Source organism: Gorilla gorilla, chromosome 17 (assembly GCF_029281585.2).
Source record: "Gorilla gorilla gorilla isolate KB3781 chromosome 17, NHGRI_mGorGor1-v2.1_pri, whole genome shotgun sequence".
In the NCBI taxonomy this organism is placed as follows: domain Eukaryota; kingdom Metazoa; phylum Chordata; class Mammalia; order Primates; family Hominidae; genus Gorilla; species Gorilla gorilla.
This window is the reverse complement of record NC_073241.2, coordinates 36,587,083-36,607,483: the sequence shown is the minus strand read 5'-3', so window position 1 is coordinate 36,607,483 and position 20,401 is coordinate 36,587,083. Positions and strand designations below refer to the sequence as shown.

At 40.1% G+C, this 20,401-nt stretch overlaps 1 protein-coding gene across 4 annotated transcripts in view; it reads right to left on the bottom strand.

The window, feature by feature from the left end:
* Positions 1–1,986: 1,986 nt before the first annotated feature.
* The window catches only part of FAM210A (family with sequence similarity 210 member A), a 65,538-nt gene continuing 47,123 nt past the window's right edge, over positions 1,987–20,401 (bottom strand). For all 4 annotated transcript variants that reach the window (XM_031003812.2, XM_055368368.1, XM_063699363.1 and 1 more), the window contains 3 exons: positions 16,362–16,862; positions 8,165–8,276; positions 1,987–3,013 (listed from right to left, as the gene is read on the bottom strand). In XM_031003812.2, coding sequence (XP_030859672.1) covers positions 2,780–3,013; positions 8,165–8,276; positions 16,362–16,834 — 819 coding nt within the window. In that variant the 5' untranslated portion in view covers positions 16,835–16,862 and the 3' untranslated portion in view covers positions 1,987–2,779. The remainder of the gene's footprint in view (positions 3,014–8,164; positions 8,277–16,361; positions 16,863–20,401) is intronic.

The following is a 20,401-nucleotide window of genomic DNA, read 5'->3' as shown; positions in this document are numbered from 1 at the left end:
GCCAGGCATGGTGGTGTGCACCTGTAGTCCTAGCTACTCAGCAGGCTGAGGTGGGAGGATCACTTGAGCCAGGAGTTCAAGACTGCAAGTGAGCTATGATCATGCCACTGCACTCTAGCCTGGGTGACAGAGTGAGACTCTGTCTCAAAAAAATAAATATAAATATAAATATAAATGTAGACATGCAAGACACAGGGCTGCTTCTGCCGAGCGCTCGCAGTTCACAGAGGTTATAGGTGAATTAATCCCAAGTGTAAGGTGTACTGTAAATGAAATGAGGTCTATTATACATAGCAAACTATACTGTATATATTCTCAATTATTTAACTTGGCATATTGGTACTGTATTCTGTTAGCCTGCTATTAATACTCCAAACTCAACATATTACAGGGGTCCCTGAAACTTAAGGACTAGGTTAGCAATATGCTAGCAACAACATTTTTGTAACATTCCTGGTGCCAAGTAATATAACAGAGCTTCTCACATCTTCAGAGAATTTTTTACTGGAGAATTTCGTATCACTCAAGCAGTAACTCATTGTCCATTAGACTAACACAACATGATCATGAAACTGGATGGCAACAAAACTCAAATGGACTAACAAAAGATGTCTATGCAGGAAAAGCAAATTTTAGTTTCAGGATTATTAGTAATAAGAACCTCCAATTTAACCCCACTGGAAAATATGCAACATGAAAAGTAAAAGGAAATTGTTTTAGAAAAATTCCATATAACACAAGATTTTCACATAGTCTCCAGTGGTTAAAAAGAAACAAGGAACATGTTTAATATCTTAAAAAACAGCACTTAAACCTGCAAAAATGTGAATTATTTGATAAATACTTAAAAAACATGTTAATCATGTTTAGATTTGAAAATGTGGCATCAATGTGAAGCAGCGCATTCAACCCTCTGTATCAGGAGACAGCGGTGCTGCCTGCCCAAGACTGCAGAGAGCAGAGACACAGCTGCATCTCTCAGCACTCTCCCCGGCCCCCAAGAAGAGATTCCAATCACAGCATATTCATTTAAAAAGTATTCTAATATAGTAATTAGACTCATCAAATACAAACTTTTTTTCCCCTTTAAACTATTCTCTAAATTTGGCCAAACTAAGTACTTGGTATAAAATCCTGGCAAAGAGCAGGGGTCCCTGCGGGACTGTGTGGCAAACCCAGACATTCTCTTGCCTTAGCAGATAAGTCAAAACAAGGACAATCTAAGAGGCCATTCCCTCATCCAATTAGCAATTGAAGGGTTAGAACTGAAATAGTCACTGTTAGAGCACAGGAAACAGACACTTACATACTCAAACACACCCCACCAGCCCTGCAACGCTCACAGCTGACAACGGCTGAATTTCACTACAAGCAAATGATTTAATGATGGCTTTGTTAAGACGGTGAAACCCCATCTCTACTAAAAATACAAAAAATTTAGCTGGGCGTGGTAGTGGGCGCCTGTAGTCCCAGCTACTCGGGAGGCTGAGGTCAGGAGTTGGAGACTAGCCTGGCTAACATGGTGAAACTCCACCTCCACTAAAAATACAAAAATTAGCTGAGTGTGGTGGCACACGCTTATACTCCCAGCTACTTGGAAAGCTGAGGCGGGAGGATCACTTGAACCTGGGAGGCAGAGGATGCAGTGAGCCGAGATCGTACCATTGCACTCCAGTCTGGGAGAGAGAGAGGGAGGCTCCATTTCAAAAAAAAAAAAAAAAAAAAAATCAAGTAGAATGCTCAAACAAGGATATTTCCCTTCAATGTAAGACAAAAAAGCAGCAGCCACAATTTAAAACTTTACTCCATAATGAAATCAGCATGAATTCTGAAACTAAGACATTGGGAAATTGCACTGGTTTGCTGAGGGAAGGCCCATGTCTACCCCAAGGAGTTAGCAGTCTCCATGACAACCTGACTCCAATTTTAGTCTCCCAAACCTTTTTCTGCTTGAGAACCATGAGCTTGAGTTACTGCTGACAAATATTTGATTTTAACAATGAATTTAAGGTTTAATGATTTTGAAAAGGACACAAATGATTCACAACAGAGGTTTATGTTTGAGGTGATCACCACCAATACACACTTTGAAAAGTACCATCACCATATATATATTTGCTTTAAAAAAATTACGACAAGCTTCAGGTAAAAATAATTTTTAAAGGGTCCATTTTTCATTTACGTACAATCAATACATCTTATTTACATACATGACTGAATCTTTATTCTATTTTCTTCATATAAGATATTTTAACTGGTAGGTAACTGCTCTATTCTGTTTTTATAGAACGACTAAACACCTTCTTATTTACAGGCAGTTTTGATGATGCTAGTTTGTCTCCAAATTACGTACTGAATATAGTTAAAATCTTAATGAATAACATAAAAATTAAGATCCGGTATTAACAGCCTATTTTATGGGTCACACTGGATATTCAAGGAGTCAGCTGCCTAGTGTGTGTCAATTACAGCTGCAACAAAACAGAAATCAAGTGTGGTTCTGAAGACCTTGAAAAAGAAGTCTGACTTCTAAGACATTAACCACTGCTTAATACTGCTACTGATGGCAAATTCTTACACTGGGTTCATTTCTTCCCTTGTAATAACACTGATTTTTCTAGTGATATTTAACTTTAAAAAGGTATTTTACTTCTTTAACCCTCAGAGAACTAGTATATTTCGGCAACTAACCAAAAAAATAATCAGACACATGTATCTTTGCCCATAGTTTCCAAAGGGTTAAAGTGCAGGAATTTTCTATACTGCTATATAAGGCACCTTATTCCACTTTTTTCTTAAAGGAAACTTTTTCTTTGGTTTCTTGTAACTTTTCAGTGAGTCTATCTTTTGTTTCTTCCATTTTCTCTGTGATAAGCTCCTTTGTCTCTTCCATCCGGTCCTGCAGATACTCCTTGACGGGTGGCGGCGTGGACATGTAGCCATGACTGCGCAGATACTTCACAGTGACAGATGTTCCTCCCAAAGTCACGGTATACCGAGCAGGTGTTGCAATCTTAAGCAAAAAGCAAACAGAGGCAAATCAAAACCTGGTTATTACTGTCATCTTAAGCAAAAACAAGTTAAAATTAAAATTCTTGGTAATAACCCATCAGAATAAATTGCCTCATTGTTTCACAAAGCTAATGTAGTAATATCCTATATGGTTTTCCCTCCTAACAAGAGATATTTCTTCTGTAAACTCATTTTATGAATGTTTGTCCTCTACACAATCCTGACCCAGATAACAGAATCATAGCACTGATGTCCCTAATCGCATGCTAGTAAACTTGGGGGACAGGTCAACCTGGAAATCAGAAAGAGGACTCAGTACCAGTAAAAATAACAGAGGAACACATGCTTCTGTTCCTTAAAAGCCCTGCCATCCTGCCAAATGCTTTCTATCTGGAGCTAAACTAGAACTGAATGTCTTCAAATGGTGAGAGGCAGAGCATGAAACCACTCTCTGCTGGATTTAGGTTAGCTTCACTTCCAAATCCCTTTCCTTTGACTTTTCTAAACCTATGCTACCTTCTCATCACAATCTACCCTGAGTCTCAAATCCTAGCCACTAATTTACACGAGGCCAAAAGTAGTAAAATGGCACACCTGCTGCAGACATGCACAGGTTTAACGTTAATTGGAACTTTTAGGACCAATACTAAATAGCAGATGGATGACTGGTCAAAGAGAACCATAAAAGTAAAAAGGCTGCATCATATTCTAAGTCAAAAATCAGGTTGGGTGCAGTGGCTCATGCCTGTAATCCCAGCACTTTGGGAGGCTTAGGTGGGTGGGTCACCTGAGTTCAGGAGTTCAAGACCAGCCTGGCCAACATGGTGAAACCCAGTCTCTAATAAAAGTACAAAAATTAGCCGGGCGTGGTGGCAGGTGCCTGTAATCCCAGATATTTGAGAAGCTGAGGCAGGAGAATCGCTTGAACCCGGTGGCAGAGGTTGCAGCGAACCGAGATCGTACCATTGTGCTCCAGCCTGGGCGACAAGAGTGAAGCTACCTCTCAAAACAAAACAAAACAAAAAATATAGGTGTTGGCAGGTACAATGGCTCACGCCTATAATCCCAGCACTTTGGGAGGCTCAGGCGGGAGGGCTGCTTGAGCTCAGAAGTTGAAGACTAGTCTGGGCAACATAATGAGACCCTGCCATCTCTTAAAACAAAAAGAAAAAGAAAGAAGAAAAAGAAAAGAAAAATACTTAGCCGGGAGTAAGTGGCATGTGCCTGTAGTCCCAGCTACTTGGGAGGCTGATGCAGGAGGACTGCTCGAGTCTAGGAGCTCGAGGCTGCAGGGAGCTGTGATTGCACGACTGCACTCCAGCCTGGGAAACAGCAAGATCCTGTCTCAAACAAAACAAAACAAAATGCATAGGTGTGTTGTATAACAAAACTCTGAAAGAGCTGTCTGCTCTATCTCTAATTTCTCTCCTAAACTCACGTTAAGCAAGCTTTCACCCATACCTCTTCACCAAAACTGCTTTCAAAGTCACAGTGACCTCTACAAAACTAAATCCAGTTGTCAATTTGGAACCAGCCCCTGAACCACTGGAACCATCCCACACAGCTTTCACCTTCCCTTCACTTGGCTCCAGGCCCTCAACTTGCTGGGCTTCCTTCTAGTTCATGGCGGCTTCTCATTTTTGCCAATTCCTCCCCTTTCACCCACCTCTGAACATGGTGTGACAACAATCGATCCCTGGACCTCTTATTTTCTCTACCTATCTCACTCTCTGGTCTTTAGTGCCAACTATACATGGATGATTCTTAACTTTAATCTCCAGACTGAACTTTTCCCCTGAATTCCAGTATATACAACCACCTCCATTTGCATATCTAATAAGATCTCAAACTTAATGCAGGTGAGTCACTTAATAGGGATACGGTCTGAGAAATGTGTCATTAGGTGATTTTATTGTTGTGTGAAACTTCACAGAGTGTACTTACACAAACCTAGATGGTGTAGCCCTCTGCACACTCAGGCCACAAGGTATAGCCTATTGCTCCTAGGCTACAAACCTGTACAGCACACTACTGTGCCGAATACAGTAGGCAATTATAAGACCACAGTAAGTATTTGTATACCTAAACTATCTAAACGTAGAAAAGGTACAGTAAAAATATGACATTCATAAAAACATGGGACCTACGGGACCATCACTGTCTGCAGTCCATGGTTAACCGAAATGCTGTTGGGTGGCACATGACTGCATGTTCAAAACTGACCTTCAGATCTTCGACTGTCCTACTTCAAACCTGCTTCTCGCAAAGTCTTACTCATCTCAGAAAATGGCAATTCTATTCTTCCAGTTGTCCGGGTCAAAAACTTACAAGAAAGCTTCAACCCCCCTTTCTTTTCCATAATTTATATCCAAACCATCAGAAAACCCCAGCAACCACGTCTTTAAAACATATCGAGAATCCAACTACTTCCTGCTACCACCTGGGTTCTGGCCACTATTGCCTCTCAACTAAAATACTGTAATCACCTCACCTCACACCAGGTCCCTTGGCTTCTCCCCTGATCCCGCCATGGCCTGTTAATAGAGCAGCCAAAGTGATTTTGATGGAACAGAGGCAGGATGCTTAAAATTGTCCAGTGGCTTTCCATGTCCTCAGGGTAAAAGCAAAGTCCTTTTAAGGGCCAACAAGGCTGTCCTGATCTGATGACACGCCATTCTCTGCCCTGTTCACTGATTCCAGTCACACTAGCTTCCCTGCATCCCTCAAATACTCCCAGGATCCTGCAGCCTCAGAACTTTGTCTTTCGGATTTTCTCTGTTTGGAATGCTCCTCCCTCTTGGAGGAGCAACTCTCTCACCTTCTCAGCAAGGTGTGCCATCTCCCATTGAAAAACAAATCCATACCCCCATCCCTGGTTTCCTTTCTTAGCAGTTACCGTCATCTACGTACACATACTTTGTGTGTGCATGCATTTCTAACTTTATCTTGTCTCCCCAACCCACTACCACTCACTACACTATCAGCCCTATGAGGCAGGTATTTTGCACTGTCTTCTTTGATTCGTTTATTCCCAGTACCTAGAATGGTACCTGGCACACAGCAGAGGATGACTAAAACTCTGGGTGTATTTCAAAGAGATTATGAGGCAGTCAGTGAATACATCCCGTAGCCAACTGCCACCAGACCATACATGCCATACTTCATTTGGGGACTTTGTCTTGTTGAAGCAATAAATCTGTGTCTGTTGCTCTATTTGAGAAACTGGGGGGTTACAGATAATACATAGGAGAATCCCCTCCATATCTCCTACTTCACAGAGGAATAGTGAGGGGGAAGAAACACCACTGGCACTCATCTCCCTACCATGACGCCTACAGCTTCATTTTCAATCCCAACTCCACAAACACGTGCTGAGCATTTTATTCACCTACAAAACATAATACCAGGTGCAGTGAAAAAAAAACAAGAAAGAAGACATGATTCTGAATTCCTGGGAGCTCCTAATCAAATAAAACAAACACTTAACACCTAGCACACACTGTGCTATCAACTGTCATGCTATGGGAGTGGGATAAGGAGCAATTAAATTAGGGAAGGTTTACATCAGCATGATAGTTTGACTTACTCGGGTTAAAATTATACCCACCACAATTAGAAACTTGATAATTTTTAAATTTAATACACTTTAATGTAGAAAAACTCAAAAATTAAATGTTAGCCCTCTCATCAAAATTATAATAAAAGAGGAAATCTACCAAGATTTCAGAGGATGCTAATGAGGATGACAGAATGAAACAATGCTACTTTTGAGTAATGCTGTAAAACTGTAATTCTTAGATATTCTTATACAACAGAAGTAAAATAAAACATCTAGTTTCTGTGTTTTCAACTTCCTTAGGTAGAAGTTTCAAAGACCCTCATAAATATTTGTCAGTTTAGAAAATGAGATTAATATGGCTAAACTCCACAATTTACAGTGAGTCTTCCCTTCCAAAATAAACACCCATAGGCATAGAAGCTATCAAGATGATGCTGTCAGGCCGGCTGCAGTGGCTCTCATCTGTAATCCCAGCACTTTGAGAGGCCGAGGGCGGGCAGATCACCTGAGGTCAGAAGTTTGAGACCAGCCTGACCAACATGGAGAAACCCTGTCTCTACTAAAAAAATACAAAATTAGCCAGGCATGGTGGCACATGCCTGTAATCCCAGCTACTTGGGAGGCTAAAGCAGGAGAATTGCTTGAACCCGGAAGGCAGAGGTTGCGGTGAGCCGAGATCGCGCCATTGTACTCCAGCCTGGGCAACAAGAGTGAAACTCCGTCTCAAAAAAGTTGTCTGAATCCGGAGAATAGTTATAAAGATTATCAACTTTTAAAATGAAACATATGTTAGGTTAAAATCTAACAGAAAAGGGTTTATCATATAAGACAATTTGGATTAAACCTATTTTACTTGCTAAGTAAAGATGAATTATTAAAAACAGTAAAATAGGGGGACCTCCTCTTTTGGCTTTGGAGGCCCCCCTCTTCTGTCTCTGTACAGGGGAGCTTCTTCCTTCTCCCTTCCTTCTTGCCCCTTCTTGCCTATTAAACTCTCTGCTCCTTAAAACCACACACAAAACAAAAAACAGTAAAATAAATGCTAAATTTTGCTAACAAGTCAGGTGGCATGCAGATCACTGAATAAGAAAAAACAAATATAATTATACTTAAAATAATTATATCTCCATTTATCAACGGGAGCAATGTCAAACAGATGACTACTACCATGGAAAATCACATAAGTCTAACAATTATCTGACCACAGGAAGTTATGAATGATCTGCCAATTTTTAAGGCATTTCTTCCTAAAACCACATTTTTACTTCCACTTTATTTTGTTATCTTGTACTCCCAGCTACTCAGGAGGCTGAGGTAGGAGAATCACTTTAACCTGGGAGGCGGAGGTTGCAGTGAGCCGAGATGGCATCACTGCACTGCAGCCTGGCAAACAAGAGCGAAACTCCATCTCCAAAAAAAAAAAAAAAAAAAAAAAAAAAAATTATCTTACATTATTCACCAGACATATCAGAGAAGAAATACAGCGTTTCAAGTTACGAAATACAATTGGAAGCGAACATGGAGTCTCATGGGAAAGTGAGCAGGTCACCACCAGTGAGTTCTGAGGAGCAATGGGTTTGTTACAGTACCCACCTTAAACAAGGCATATGCTGTGAGGGCATTTCCACTCTGGGAGTTTTTCAGGATGCTTACCACACTGTCAGGTAACCCAATGAGTTCTAGAAAAGGAACGACATTCACTCCTCTACAAAAAAAAAAAAGTAATTTTCATATGTAGAAACTTTTAATGATATTTTCAAAAATTATCTGAAAATACCAAAACCACACTATAATTTTATTAAATTTGCTCAAAAGTTGATTCTACATTATCAAGCACTTTACCTTCACTCTAAGAGAACATCTTACTTGATGTACAATATGCAACATGCACACAAACATCACATCACACGGTATCTTACTGCCTACAACTTCTATTTGCTTCATGTGGGCATCCTAGTATGTTTAGAAAAATAGAGGCAGTTATTAGAATAAAATTAACAGCTTTAAGTAAACTATGAGAAAAGGATCAGAATCATTTGCCTGGTCTTAGTTTCCCCAACCAAATACCACTTCCTTAGAACGCTCCAACTCACATTTTAAGACCTAAAATTTTTACCTTTAAAATTACATGGTTTGTTTGTTTGTTCTGTTCTGTTTTGAGACAGAATCTTGCTCTGTTGCCAGGCTGGAGTGCAGTGGCGCAATCTTGGCTCACTGCAACCTCTGACTCCCTGGTTCAAGCGATTCTCCTGCCTCAGCCTCCTGAGTAGCTGGGATTACAGACACGCAACCAACACGCCTAGCTTATTGTATTTTTAGTAGACATGGGGTTTCATCATGTAGGCCAGGATGGTCTCCATCTCCTGACCTCATGATCTGCCCGCCGCAGCCTTCCAAAGTGCTGGAATTACAGGCATGAGCCACAGTGCCCAGCCAATTACATGTAATTTTATGTGTAAAATTGCACTGTAAAAGCAAGAGATATTTTAACATCACTTTAGTCTGTTATTATGCAAAGAATAAACGACACTATGGGTTTGATGAAAACTTCAATTACTCTAAAAGGATGCTTCTATTCTATTAAAAGACTTAAGGCAGGTGAAGGAGCAATTAACATATACCGCGACAAATTTCTGGAGACAGGAGAGAAGGCAGAGAAAGTCTCCAACTTGAGCCGTGACTTCTTCGTTTCCAGCTTCCTGATTATTAACATTCCTGAGCCCCGACTTCTTTTATTTCCAGTTTCCTGATTATTAACATTCCTGAGCCCTGGCTTATTTCCAGTTACATTCCTGAGCCCCGACTTCTTTATTTCCAGTTTCCTTATTAACATTCCTGAGCCCCTGACCTATTTCCAGTTTCCTGATTATTAACATTCCTGAGCCCCGACTTCTTTATTTCCAGTTTCCTGATTATTAACATTCCTGAGCCCCGACTTCATTTCCAGTTTCCTGATTATTAACATTCCTGAGCCCCGACTTATTTCCAGTTTCCTGATTATTAACATTTCTGAGCCCCGACTTCTTTATTTCCAGTTTCCTGATTATTAACATTCCTGAACCCCGACTTCTTTATTTCCAGTTTCCTGATTATTAACATTCCTGAGCCCCGACTTCATTTCCAGTTTCCTGATTATTAACATTCCTGAGCCGTGACTTCTTTATTTCCAGTTTCCTGATTATTAACATTCCTGAGCCCCGACTTATTTCCAGTTTCCTGATTATTAACATTCCTGAGCCCCGATTTCTTCATTTCCAGTTTCCTGATTATTAACATTCCTGAGCCTTGACTTCATTTCCAGTTTCCTGATTATTAACATTCCTGAGCCCTGGCTTCTTTATTTCCAGTTTCCTGATTATTAACATTCCTGAGCCCCAACTTATTTCCAGTTTCCTGATTATTAACATTCCTGAGCCCCGATTTCTTCATTTCCAGTTTCCTGATTATTAACATTCCTGAGCCTTGACTTCATTTCCAGTTTCCTGATTATTAACATTCCTGAGCCTTGACTTCATTTCCAGTTTCCTGATTATTAACATTCCTGAGCCCTGACTTCTTTATTTCCAGTTTCCTGATTATTAACATTCCTGAGCCCTGGCTTCCTTATTTCCAGTTTCCTGATTATTAACATTCCTGAGCCGTGACTTCTTTATTTCCAGTTTCCTGATTATTAACATTCCTGAGCCCCGACTTCTTTATTTCCAGTTTCCTGATTATTAACATTCCTGAGCCCTGGCTTCTTTATTTCCAGTTTCCTGATTATTAACATTCCTGAGCCCAGGCTTCTTTATTTCCAGTTTCCTGATTATTAACATTCCTGAGCCCCGACTTCATTTCCAGTTTCCTGATTATTAACATTCCTGAGCCCTGACTTCTTTATTTCCAGTTTCCTGATTATTAACATTCCTGAGCCCAGGCTTCTTTATTTCCAGTTTCCTGATTATTAACATTCCTGAGCCGCGACTTCATTTCCAGTTTCCTGATTATTAACATTCCTGAGCCGCGACTTCATTTCCAGTTTCCTGATTATTAACATTCCTGAGCCGCGACTTCTTTATTTCCAGTTTCCTGATTATTAACATTCCTGAGCCCCGACTTATTTCCAGTTTCCTGATTATTAACATTCCTGAGCCCTGGCTTCTTTATTTCCAGTTTCCTGATTATTAACATTCCTGAGCCCCGATTTCTTCATTTCCAGTTTCCTGATTATTAACATTCCTGAGCCCCTGACCTCTTTATTTCCAGTTTCCTGATTATTAACATTCCTGAGCCCCGACTTCATTTCCAGTTTCCTGATTATTAACATTCCTGAGCCCTGGCTTCTTTATTTCCAGTTTCCTGATTATTAACATTCCTGAGCCCCGATTTCTTCATTTCCAGTTTCCTGATTATTAACATTCCTGAGCCCCTGACCTCTTTATTTCCAGTTTCCTGATTATTAACATTCCTGAGCCCCGACTTCATTTCCAGTTTCCTGATTATTAACATTCCTGAGCCGCGACTTCTTTATTTCCAGTTTCCTGATTATTAACATTCCTGAGCCCCGACTTCATTTCCAGTTTCCTGATTATTAACATTCCTGAGCCCTGGCTTCTTTATTTCCAGTTTCCTGATTATTAACATTCCTGAGCCCCGACTTCATTTCCAGTTTCCTGATTATTAACATTCCTGAGCCCTGGCTTCTTTATTTCATTTCCTGATTATTAACATTTTGCCATGATGGCTCTTGCTCTCTTTAGACACTGTGACCCTTCGCCCCTAAATCAGAACGAAGACATTCACCTACATAAGCATCACATTTATAACATACACAATAGTCTACAGTTAATATATAATCTAGATTACAGTTTCCTAAATTGTCCCAGTATGTCCTTTATGGCTATTTTTCCTGTCTCTCTAGTCTGCTTTTCTCTAGAAGTGCTTCTCAGCATTCTATGGTGGAGGAGGGCAGCATGCAGGCTGGCTACTTGGAAGGACATCTCTCAACTTGGGTTTGTCTGATTGTTTCCTCAAGATGAGATTCACGTTAAGTACTTTCGCACAGGAAAACGACAGAATGGACACTGTCCACCTCAGCACATCACAACAAGGGACACATAAAGCCAGTCTGTCCATCCTTAGTGCAGCAGGACGAGCTGCAGACAAAACCCCTCAGACACTGAGTTAAAGAAGGAAGGGCTCTATTTGGCCGGGAGCATCGGCAAGACTCACGTCTCAAAAAACCGAGCTGCCTGAGTGAGCAATTCCTGTCCCTCTTTTTTTTTTGTTGTTTTTTTTTGAGACAGAGTCTCGCTCTGTCGCCCAGGCTGGAGTGCAGTGGCGCAATCTTGGCTTACTGCAAGTTCCACCTCCCGGGTTCACGCCATTCTCCTGCCTCAGCCTCCCGAGTAGCTGGGACTACAGGCGCCCGCCACCACGCCCGGCTAATTTTTTGTGTTTTTAGTAGAGACAGGGTTTCAACATGTTAGCCAGGATGGTCTCGATCTCCTGACCTTGTGATCCGCCCACGGTGGCCTCCCAAAGTGCTGGGATTACAGGCGTGAGCCATCACGCCCGGCTCCTGTCCCTCTTAAGGGCTTACATCTCTAAGGGGGTCCGCATGAGAGGGTCGTGATCGACTGAGTAAGCAGGGGGTACGTGACTGGGGGCTGCATGCACCAGTAATCAGAACAGAACAGAACACAACACAACAGAACAGAACAGGGATTTTCACAGTGCTTTTCCATACAATGTCTGTAATCTACAGATAACAGATTAGGTTCGATCTTTAACTACCAGGCCCAGGGTGTGGCGCCGGGCTGTCTGCTTGTGGACTTCATTTCTGCCTTTTAGTTTTTACTTCTTCTTTGGAGGCAGAAATTGGGCATAAGACAATACGAGGGGTGGTCTCCTCCCTTATTAGTATTACTGAGTTTGCCTCTTGGTGAAGGCAGGGTCGGTAGACCTCCACTGCAAAAGCAGCTTTCCCTATGTCATTAAGAAAGAGCATTGCCTAGATCTATTATGATAACGGTAGCGGTAAACTCAATTTATTTTTAATATTAATTAGGGAAAAGATGTCCCACTCTGTGACTTCACCATAATACTAAGCAGTCAGGGAGCACCCTTGGTAGATATGGCTGATCATCCTCAAGAAAGGACTATTAAAATTACTTATCATTAGAAGTCAGAGGAAACCAGAACAACTTAAGGGAAGTTTAAAGAGATGAATTAAAAAACAAACTATGAGTCCAATCTCATTTCTTCTATCTTCTATCTTCAGTTTCAATTCTTTTTCAAATCTCTTTCTAGATAACAACTAAATCTCATTAAGATAAGGTTTAGGCCAGGCATGGTGTCAAGACTTGTCTCTATAAAAAATTAAAAAATAAAAGATCATACAAACAATGGACTGAGACTCCAAGCACAAGCTGTATTGTCACTGGCCTGCATCCTTTGTCAGATAAAGAAGCAAGCATCTAGTTCCAATTTTTTTTTTTTTTTTTTTTTAGATGGAGTTTCGCTCCAGGCTGGAGTGCAATGGTGAGATCTCGGCTCATGGCAACCTCTGCCTCCTGGGTTCAAGCGATTCTCCTGCCTCAGCCTACCAAGTAGCTGGGATTACAGGCTCTGTAATTCTGTAGTGTAATGCACCACCATGCCTGGCTAATTTTTGTATTTTTAGTAGAGATGGGGTTTCTCCATGTTGGTTAGGCTGGTCTCGAACTCCTGACCTCAGACGATCCACCTGCCTCAGCCTCCCAAAGTGCTGGGATTACAGGCGTGAGCCACTGTGCCCTGCCCCACTTATTTCTAAACTGTTGATGACTTTTCTTAAAAATAACTTTCATTTCCTCTGGAATTACTGAACGTGAAGTATTAATGAGGGTCTGATTCAAACAGAAACATCTACTGTTTGTCACTTTCTACTCTGAAGTGCCCACAGCCAGCCAGGAATCTGTGCTTCTCAAACTGCCAGCTTTACAACTGTTTCCACAGATGAAGAAACACACAAGGACAAAAGCACATTCACCGTCTGGATAAAGTGCAGTAGAAATCAATCAGGGTTTTGCCTCACAGTGGATCTGTAACTTTAGGAACTTGAGGTCTCAAACACAAGGCATCTAAATGCAGGGACCACATCATCATTGCTGAGCCACACTTGATCAAACTAAAGCACTTCTGGACATAAGACACCAGATCTCTGCAAGGCTTTGCCAGATAGGAGCGGCAACAAAGCTCAGTTTAAAATAAAATCTATTAGCATGCACAATTTAGAACTCCCTGGAATAAAGTATTTCAAAAACCTGAGAACTTCATCACTCTGTCATTCTAAATATAGAATGACATTTTCCTCTACGGTGCCTAGAAAGGCAGTAATGCGAGCTGTCAGAGTAACCAAGACAAACACTGGTCAGTAATGAGGCATGATGTCAAATGCCCATCTTTCCAGCTACAAACTATTTTTCTCCCTTTCTTTTAACAGTAAGTAGGCAACAAGCAAATAACACAGAACTTTTTCCAGTTAAAACAAACAAACGAACAACACTAAAATATAACTAGCCTCTTGTCAGGTGAATTGACAATCTGTATTTAGTATAATCAACTTCAATTTTTAAATACAATCATCCTACAGTGAAAATATTCGAATTCCTTTTTCTTTCATTCATGAGTTTGATTTTTTTAAGCATTACTTGTGATTAAGATCTTCATTCAGAATAAATTGACTTTCAAATTTTGAAGGATCTAATAAAAACCCCAAGGAGGACTGTTCTGGAAAGCAACCCAGCCTGCCCATTATAAATTCTCTACGTGATGCTATGACAGAATTCACCCAGTGGTCGTGGCGGGGCAGTAGCGGTGGTCTGGCAACCCGATTCCTATGCTAACAAATAGCCCCAAAGCAAGGTGTAATGGGGAAGGGTATTATTTTAAAGTAGACAGTTGTATCACCATGTTTACATATAAGCATTCTGCAAAAAAAGAGGGAGGAAAATAAAACTAAGAAAGTTGCATTTTACAGGGGATAACAGAGCATCACCCACAACTGCTTTAGATGCCCACAGCACTGAAGAAATCTTAAGCATTATTAAGATCACTAGATTATTCTGGGTCTACTTTTTCAGTTACAGAACTTTTACCAGAGAATAAGGAAAAGTAAAAGGAACAAAAATATTATTCTTAATAGCCTAAATGAGAATCTCATATTCAATTAATTAAAAGCTTGAATTTCTCCCTCTAAGGCCAGCCAGGAGGCCGAATGCCTTGCCTTATCATACATGGGCAACCTGACGAGGGCAAAAGAAACATATATGTATTTTTCATGTCATCTTTCACAGACTGAATCACAAAAATCCTCCATGACTCAAAAAAGAAAATTTAATATGTAGAAATCCATTCATTACATAGCAGGACTGAATGCCTACAATAACTTTTGATCAAAATGGTAACTTTATTTTCTGTCAAAAAACCAAGGGCAGTTTTGAAGACTTCTATAAATATTAAACATGTCCAAAAATGTCGTTAATAAACCAAGAAACAATTCCATAAAATATACACCTAAAGAATCTTCTGCAAGGAAAGATACAATTCTTAAGAAGGATATAATTAAATAAGAGGAACATTAATGTAAAGATACAAAGTGAAACAGAACCGCATCAATTACACAAGGTGAAAAAAAATCCTTTTAGAAATTTTGTCAAGAAACCTATGTGGTCCTGTGTTCCCAAAAATAGGTAGTTTCTATTCCATCATCCTGGAAGAGCTACTTATAGCTTAGTCTGCAATAAGCCGCTTCTAAAGAGTGAGCTTTACGTACAACACTAACCATATTTTGTTAATGTCTTGATATCAAGCCATTAAATATAATCAAGCACTGAAAACCACTCAACTCTGGAAAGTATAAAATAATTCTCAACCAATTAGGAGAGTTTACTGAAGTGTCTAAGTCCTTCATGCACACCAGGCCCGGACACTGAGGAATGGGCACTCGGCCGACTAGTGGCAGAAATGGGAAATCACTGGTCCTCCTGCGCCTAAAGCAGTGTGAAGCAAATAACTTACCTTAAGGGGAAGGCACAGTATTAACAAGAGAGATGCACTTTAAATTGTATGTTTCAAAACACTGGGAGGCTAGACCTACTAGATTCATTTCTGATCAGAACAAAAGACCTTTCCTTGACACTTACTGGACTTGGGTAATATCAATGCAAACAAATTAGCCGGACTTTGGCAAAATCTTGCGAATTTCCCACCAAAACCATACATATGGCAAAATAGATATCTTTTCACATTTATGAACATTCTAAGAAATATATAATTATGGAGTCATGGTGCTGCCAAATTTCTGAAATTTGATTATTTTATGTCTGTGCTTTCCTGAATGCCAGGATGAGATCTGCATATAGGAGAGTGTATGCTTTGAGATCAGACGCACCTAATTGGGTTTTTAGTCCAGGCACCACTTCTTAGCAACTGAGTTATTTTGGGAAAAGCTGAACTATTTTTACTTCTCCTTGCCTAATCTGTTTTCTCATTCATAAAATGGGTGTAACTGTGTAACTTGCTTTATATGGTTGCTGGGAGGATTAAATAAGATGAAACAGTTAAAAACCGCACCAGATGCTTGCTCCAAACAGTAAGCAAATGTTAGCTATTATTATTAAAATGTGAAAAAAGCTATGAAAAACAGTTATCCTCTATTGATGAAAAACATTAAAGCATTTAAAAATCTAAAGCTATCATTAGTACAATTAAAAAGATTAATATTCTGGTAAGACAGGGAAAGACATTCAACTAAGCAAAAACTTACTTCAAGGCTGCATAATAAAATGTTCCAAACCAAACACCAGAAGTTATTAGATGCACTGGAATCAGAACTTTTCCATACTGTCTAAATGTCTTCTTGAATCGTTGATAAAGACTAATAGATTTGTCTTGCAAAGGATCAGGCTCTTCCTTTTTTTCCGGAGTTCCCTGAGCTGTGGCACTGGATGAAAAAACCCTCCTGAATGAAACATGTTGCTTCCCTTGCTTATGGCGAAGGACTCCTGGTTGGGGTGGATGAGCATCCAATGGCCTCCTTTCCTTTGCAACACACTGGGCAGCAGATAAATGCAACCACTGTTTTTGAGGGCCTTGTACCAAAACCACTTTGGATTCAGCATTGTATAAAAGCAAAGGTCCCTTTACATTTTGACAGTGTCCAAAGAGACCAGCATTATGTGGTTCCAAGCATGTCCTGCGTGCCAGTCGAGATACAGTCCGTGGTACATTCCATTGCATTTTGAAGAGTGTTGATAGGTTTCAGCTTCTACAAAGACAATTTTTCAAAAAAATTAGGTAATACTTAGGTTTCCATTTTAAATCAATTCATTTGAAAATCAATCATTAACCATTAGGAAGTAAAAAGACAGACACTGCTACATAATCCACAAAAACTGATGTTAGGGTATAGAGTTTAAGCACAGTGTAATTTTAAAATCTCATAAAGGCCAGGTGTGGTTACTCATACCTGTAACCCCAGCACTTTGGGAGGCCAAGGCGGGTGGATCACCTGAGATCAGGAGTTCCGAGACCAACCTGGCCAACATGGCAAAACCCCATCTCCACTAAAAATACAAAAATTAGCCAGGTGTGGTGGTGGGCACCTGTAATTCCAGCTACTCAGGAGGCTGAGGCAGAAGAATCACTTAAACCCGGGAAGCGGAGGGTGCAGTGATCTGAGATCGCGCCACTGCCCTCCAACCTGGGTGACAGAGCAAGACTCCAGCTCAGAAAAATAAAATAAAATAAGCCAGGTGAGGTGGGTCACGCCTGTAATCCCAGCATTTTGGGAGTCTGAGGCAGGCGGATCGCTTGAGGTCAGGAGTTCAACACCAGCCTGGCCAACATGGCAAAACCCTGTCTCTACTAAAAATACAAAAATTAGCCGGGTACGGTGGTGTGTGCCTGTAATTCCAGCTACTCGGGAGGCTGAGGCATGGGAACTGCTTGAACCCAGGAGGTGGAGATTGCAGTGAGTTGAGATCATGCCACTGTACTCCAGCCTGGGGGACAGAGCAAGACTCCATTTCAAAAATAAAATAAAATAAAATAAAATAAAATAATAAAAATCTCATAAAACACACCATTTAAATATGATATGGTAAACTAGTCCAGCTGACACCATGGGGAATAATGTTTTGAGGCTTCTTGTTCTATAGAAGCAGTGTAGTATAGTGGGGGAAAAAAATAAGATCTGGGTTCTGATGCTTTGGGGATATAATTCCACATAATTCCCTTTCAGACTCCAAGCCCAGGTCCACTACTAAAATGAAGATGACTTTACAGGATTGTTACCAGGAATTACACAAAATTTCTGATGTAAAGACACTTTTGTAAACTAATGAGCACCATAAATGTTATTTATGATTACAAATGTTAAAATCTGATGAATTGTTGATATTAGTATTATTTACACTATAATGCCTTCGGACTAAGTTATCAAGTTATAAATCACTTATGTTATTGAATGGTGAGAAGAATTGCCTGGTATTTATTTTCTTCCCCACCCCCATATCAATGGTGGAGAGAAAAAAAAGTGTACAGTGATGTCTCACTATTTGATCTGGCATCAGCATAGAACAAAGATTTACAAGATGGCGAGACACAGTGGCTTCGGCTTGTGGTTCCAGCTACTCGGGAGGCAGAGATGGGAGGACACTTGAGCCCAGGTATTTGAGGCTATAATGCATTTGTGAACAGCTACTCCACTCCAACCTGGACAATATAGCAAGACTGCAAGCCTTTTTTTTTTTTTTTTTTTAAAGAATTATAGAGACTTCCAGATAATTACTTAGCCTCTCTAGACAAAGGTTTTCCCAGTGGTAAATGTAATTATAGTCGCCATTACCATATAGTCAATCAGTCCCCTTCCTTCAACATCAGGTGGTACCACACATGCCTTCCCACTCCCAACGCCAGCTCTACCTTACTACTAACATGTTGAGAACAGACAATTTAACTATATCCTAAATAACAGACAGTGAGATCTGAATTAGCACCCCTATAAATGAGCACTGCAATAAATACAGATACTCCATCTTAGACGAATATTCTTTATCTGGTGTACAAAGTTGACTGGCAAAACAAAAACTGTCATCATATAAAAACATTCATTAGTAATTATCCACCTACAAAAATTAATCCCCTGACTCATCCCTCCCAAATGAATAATTAACATCAGCTCCTAACAGACTCTCACAGATAATCCAACAACAGTACAAATGAGTTGATAAGGGAAACTGCAAATCTTGCAAAATAAATAGGCTCCCAAGAAGTCCTTTAAAAAGTGATACTGGGCTGGGAGCGGTGGCTCACGCCTGTAATCTCAGTACTTTGGGATGCCGAGGCAGGCACATCACCTGGTGAGGAGTTCGAGACCAGTCTGGCCAACATGGTGAAACCCCATCTCTCCTAAAAATACAAAAAAAAATTAGCCGGGCATGGTGGTGCACGCCTGTAATCCCAGCTATTTGGGGGGCTGAGGCAGGAGAATCATTTGAACCCCAGAGGTGGAGACTGCAGTGACCCGAGGTCGCGCCACTGCACTCCAGCCTGGGCAACAGAGTGAGACTCGTCTCAAAAAAAGAAAAAAAAAAGTGATACTGGAGATTAATTTCAGACAAAGCAGACTGCAAACATTCTTTGATTATAAGAGTTAAAGAGGGGCCTTGCATAATAACAAGAATGAAAAGAAGACATAACAATCCTAAACATGTATATACCTAACAAGAGAGGATCAAAATAAATGAGGTGAAAACTGACAGAACAGAAAGGAGGAAAGAAATCCACTCTTAGAGACGTCAATACTCCGGTCAACAACCTTGATAAACCCAGCAGGCAGAATGTCTGTAAGGATAGAGTTAAACTAAACAACAACGTTAATCAATTTGATCTAATTGACATTTATAGAATACTCCATTCAACAACAGCAGAATACACATTCCACTCAAGTTCACATGGAACATTCAACAAGCAGACCCCATGCTGGGCCATTAAATATACTGTAACAAATTCTAAAAAATGAAAATCATGCAAAGTTATGTTCTCAAACTACAAGAGATACTAGAAACCATTAACATAAAGATAGCCGGGAACTCCCCCCACCCCCAATTATGTGGAATTTAAACAACATACTTCTAAAAAAAAAATCTTCAAACTTATAAAAAGAAATTTAAAAATATTTTGAATTGAAAACAAAAATACAACTTAACAAAATCTGTGGGATGCACTTTGAGGACTAAACTTTGACCTTTTTCCTCTTGCCCAAATTCCTATCTAAGGGGTCTGGGGAGTCACACCCTGCAAACCATGAAATTCCATCAGAGGGGTTTTATTTAACCCTATATAAATGGCTACTTTCCAACTTGACTCTGGCATAACATCACATGACAGATAGAGAAGGAAATCAAAATATTTTACCTCAAAACATGTTTCTTTGCCATATTTTGAAATGACCCTGCAAAGCCATTTTTTTTTTTTTTTTTTTTGGTGGAGAAAAACTGCATTTGTAAAGACTCTATTAACATAATCAGATCCCTGCTTCCAGGTCCTCTCAATCCTGAAGCGGTTAACTGAGAGTCTAGTACCTTTTAAAGGTCCGAATAGGAAACATTTGCCATCTATTGTCTCTAAGGGCGGCCACCTTTGAGACTTCATCTATGTATTAAGAACCTTGGTATCCACAACCCCTTATCTTAATTCAGACACTCTTCTCTATTGATTCCAGGTCTTTAGATAATAACTCTTCCAACCAATTGCCAATCAGAAAATCTTATAATCCAGTTATGACCCATATGCCCCCACTTT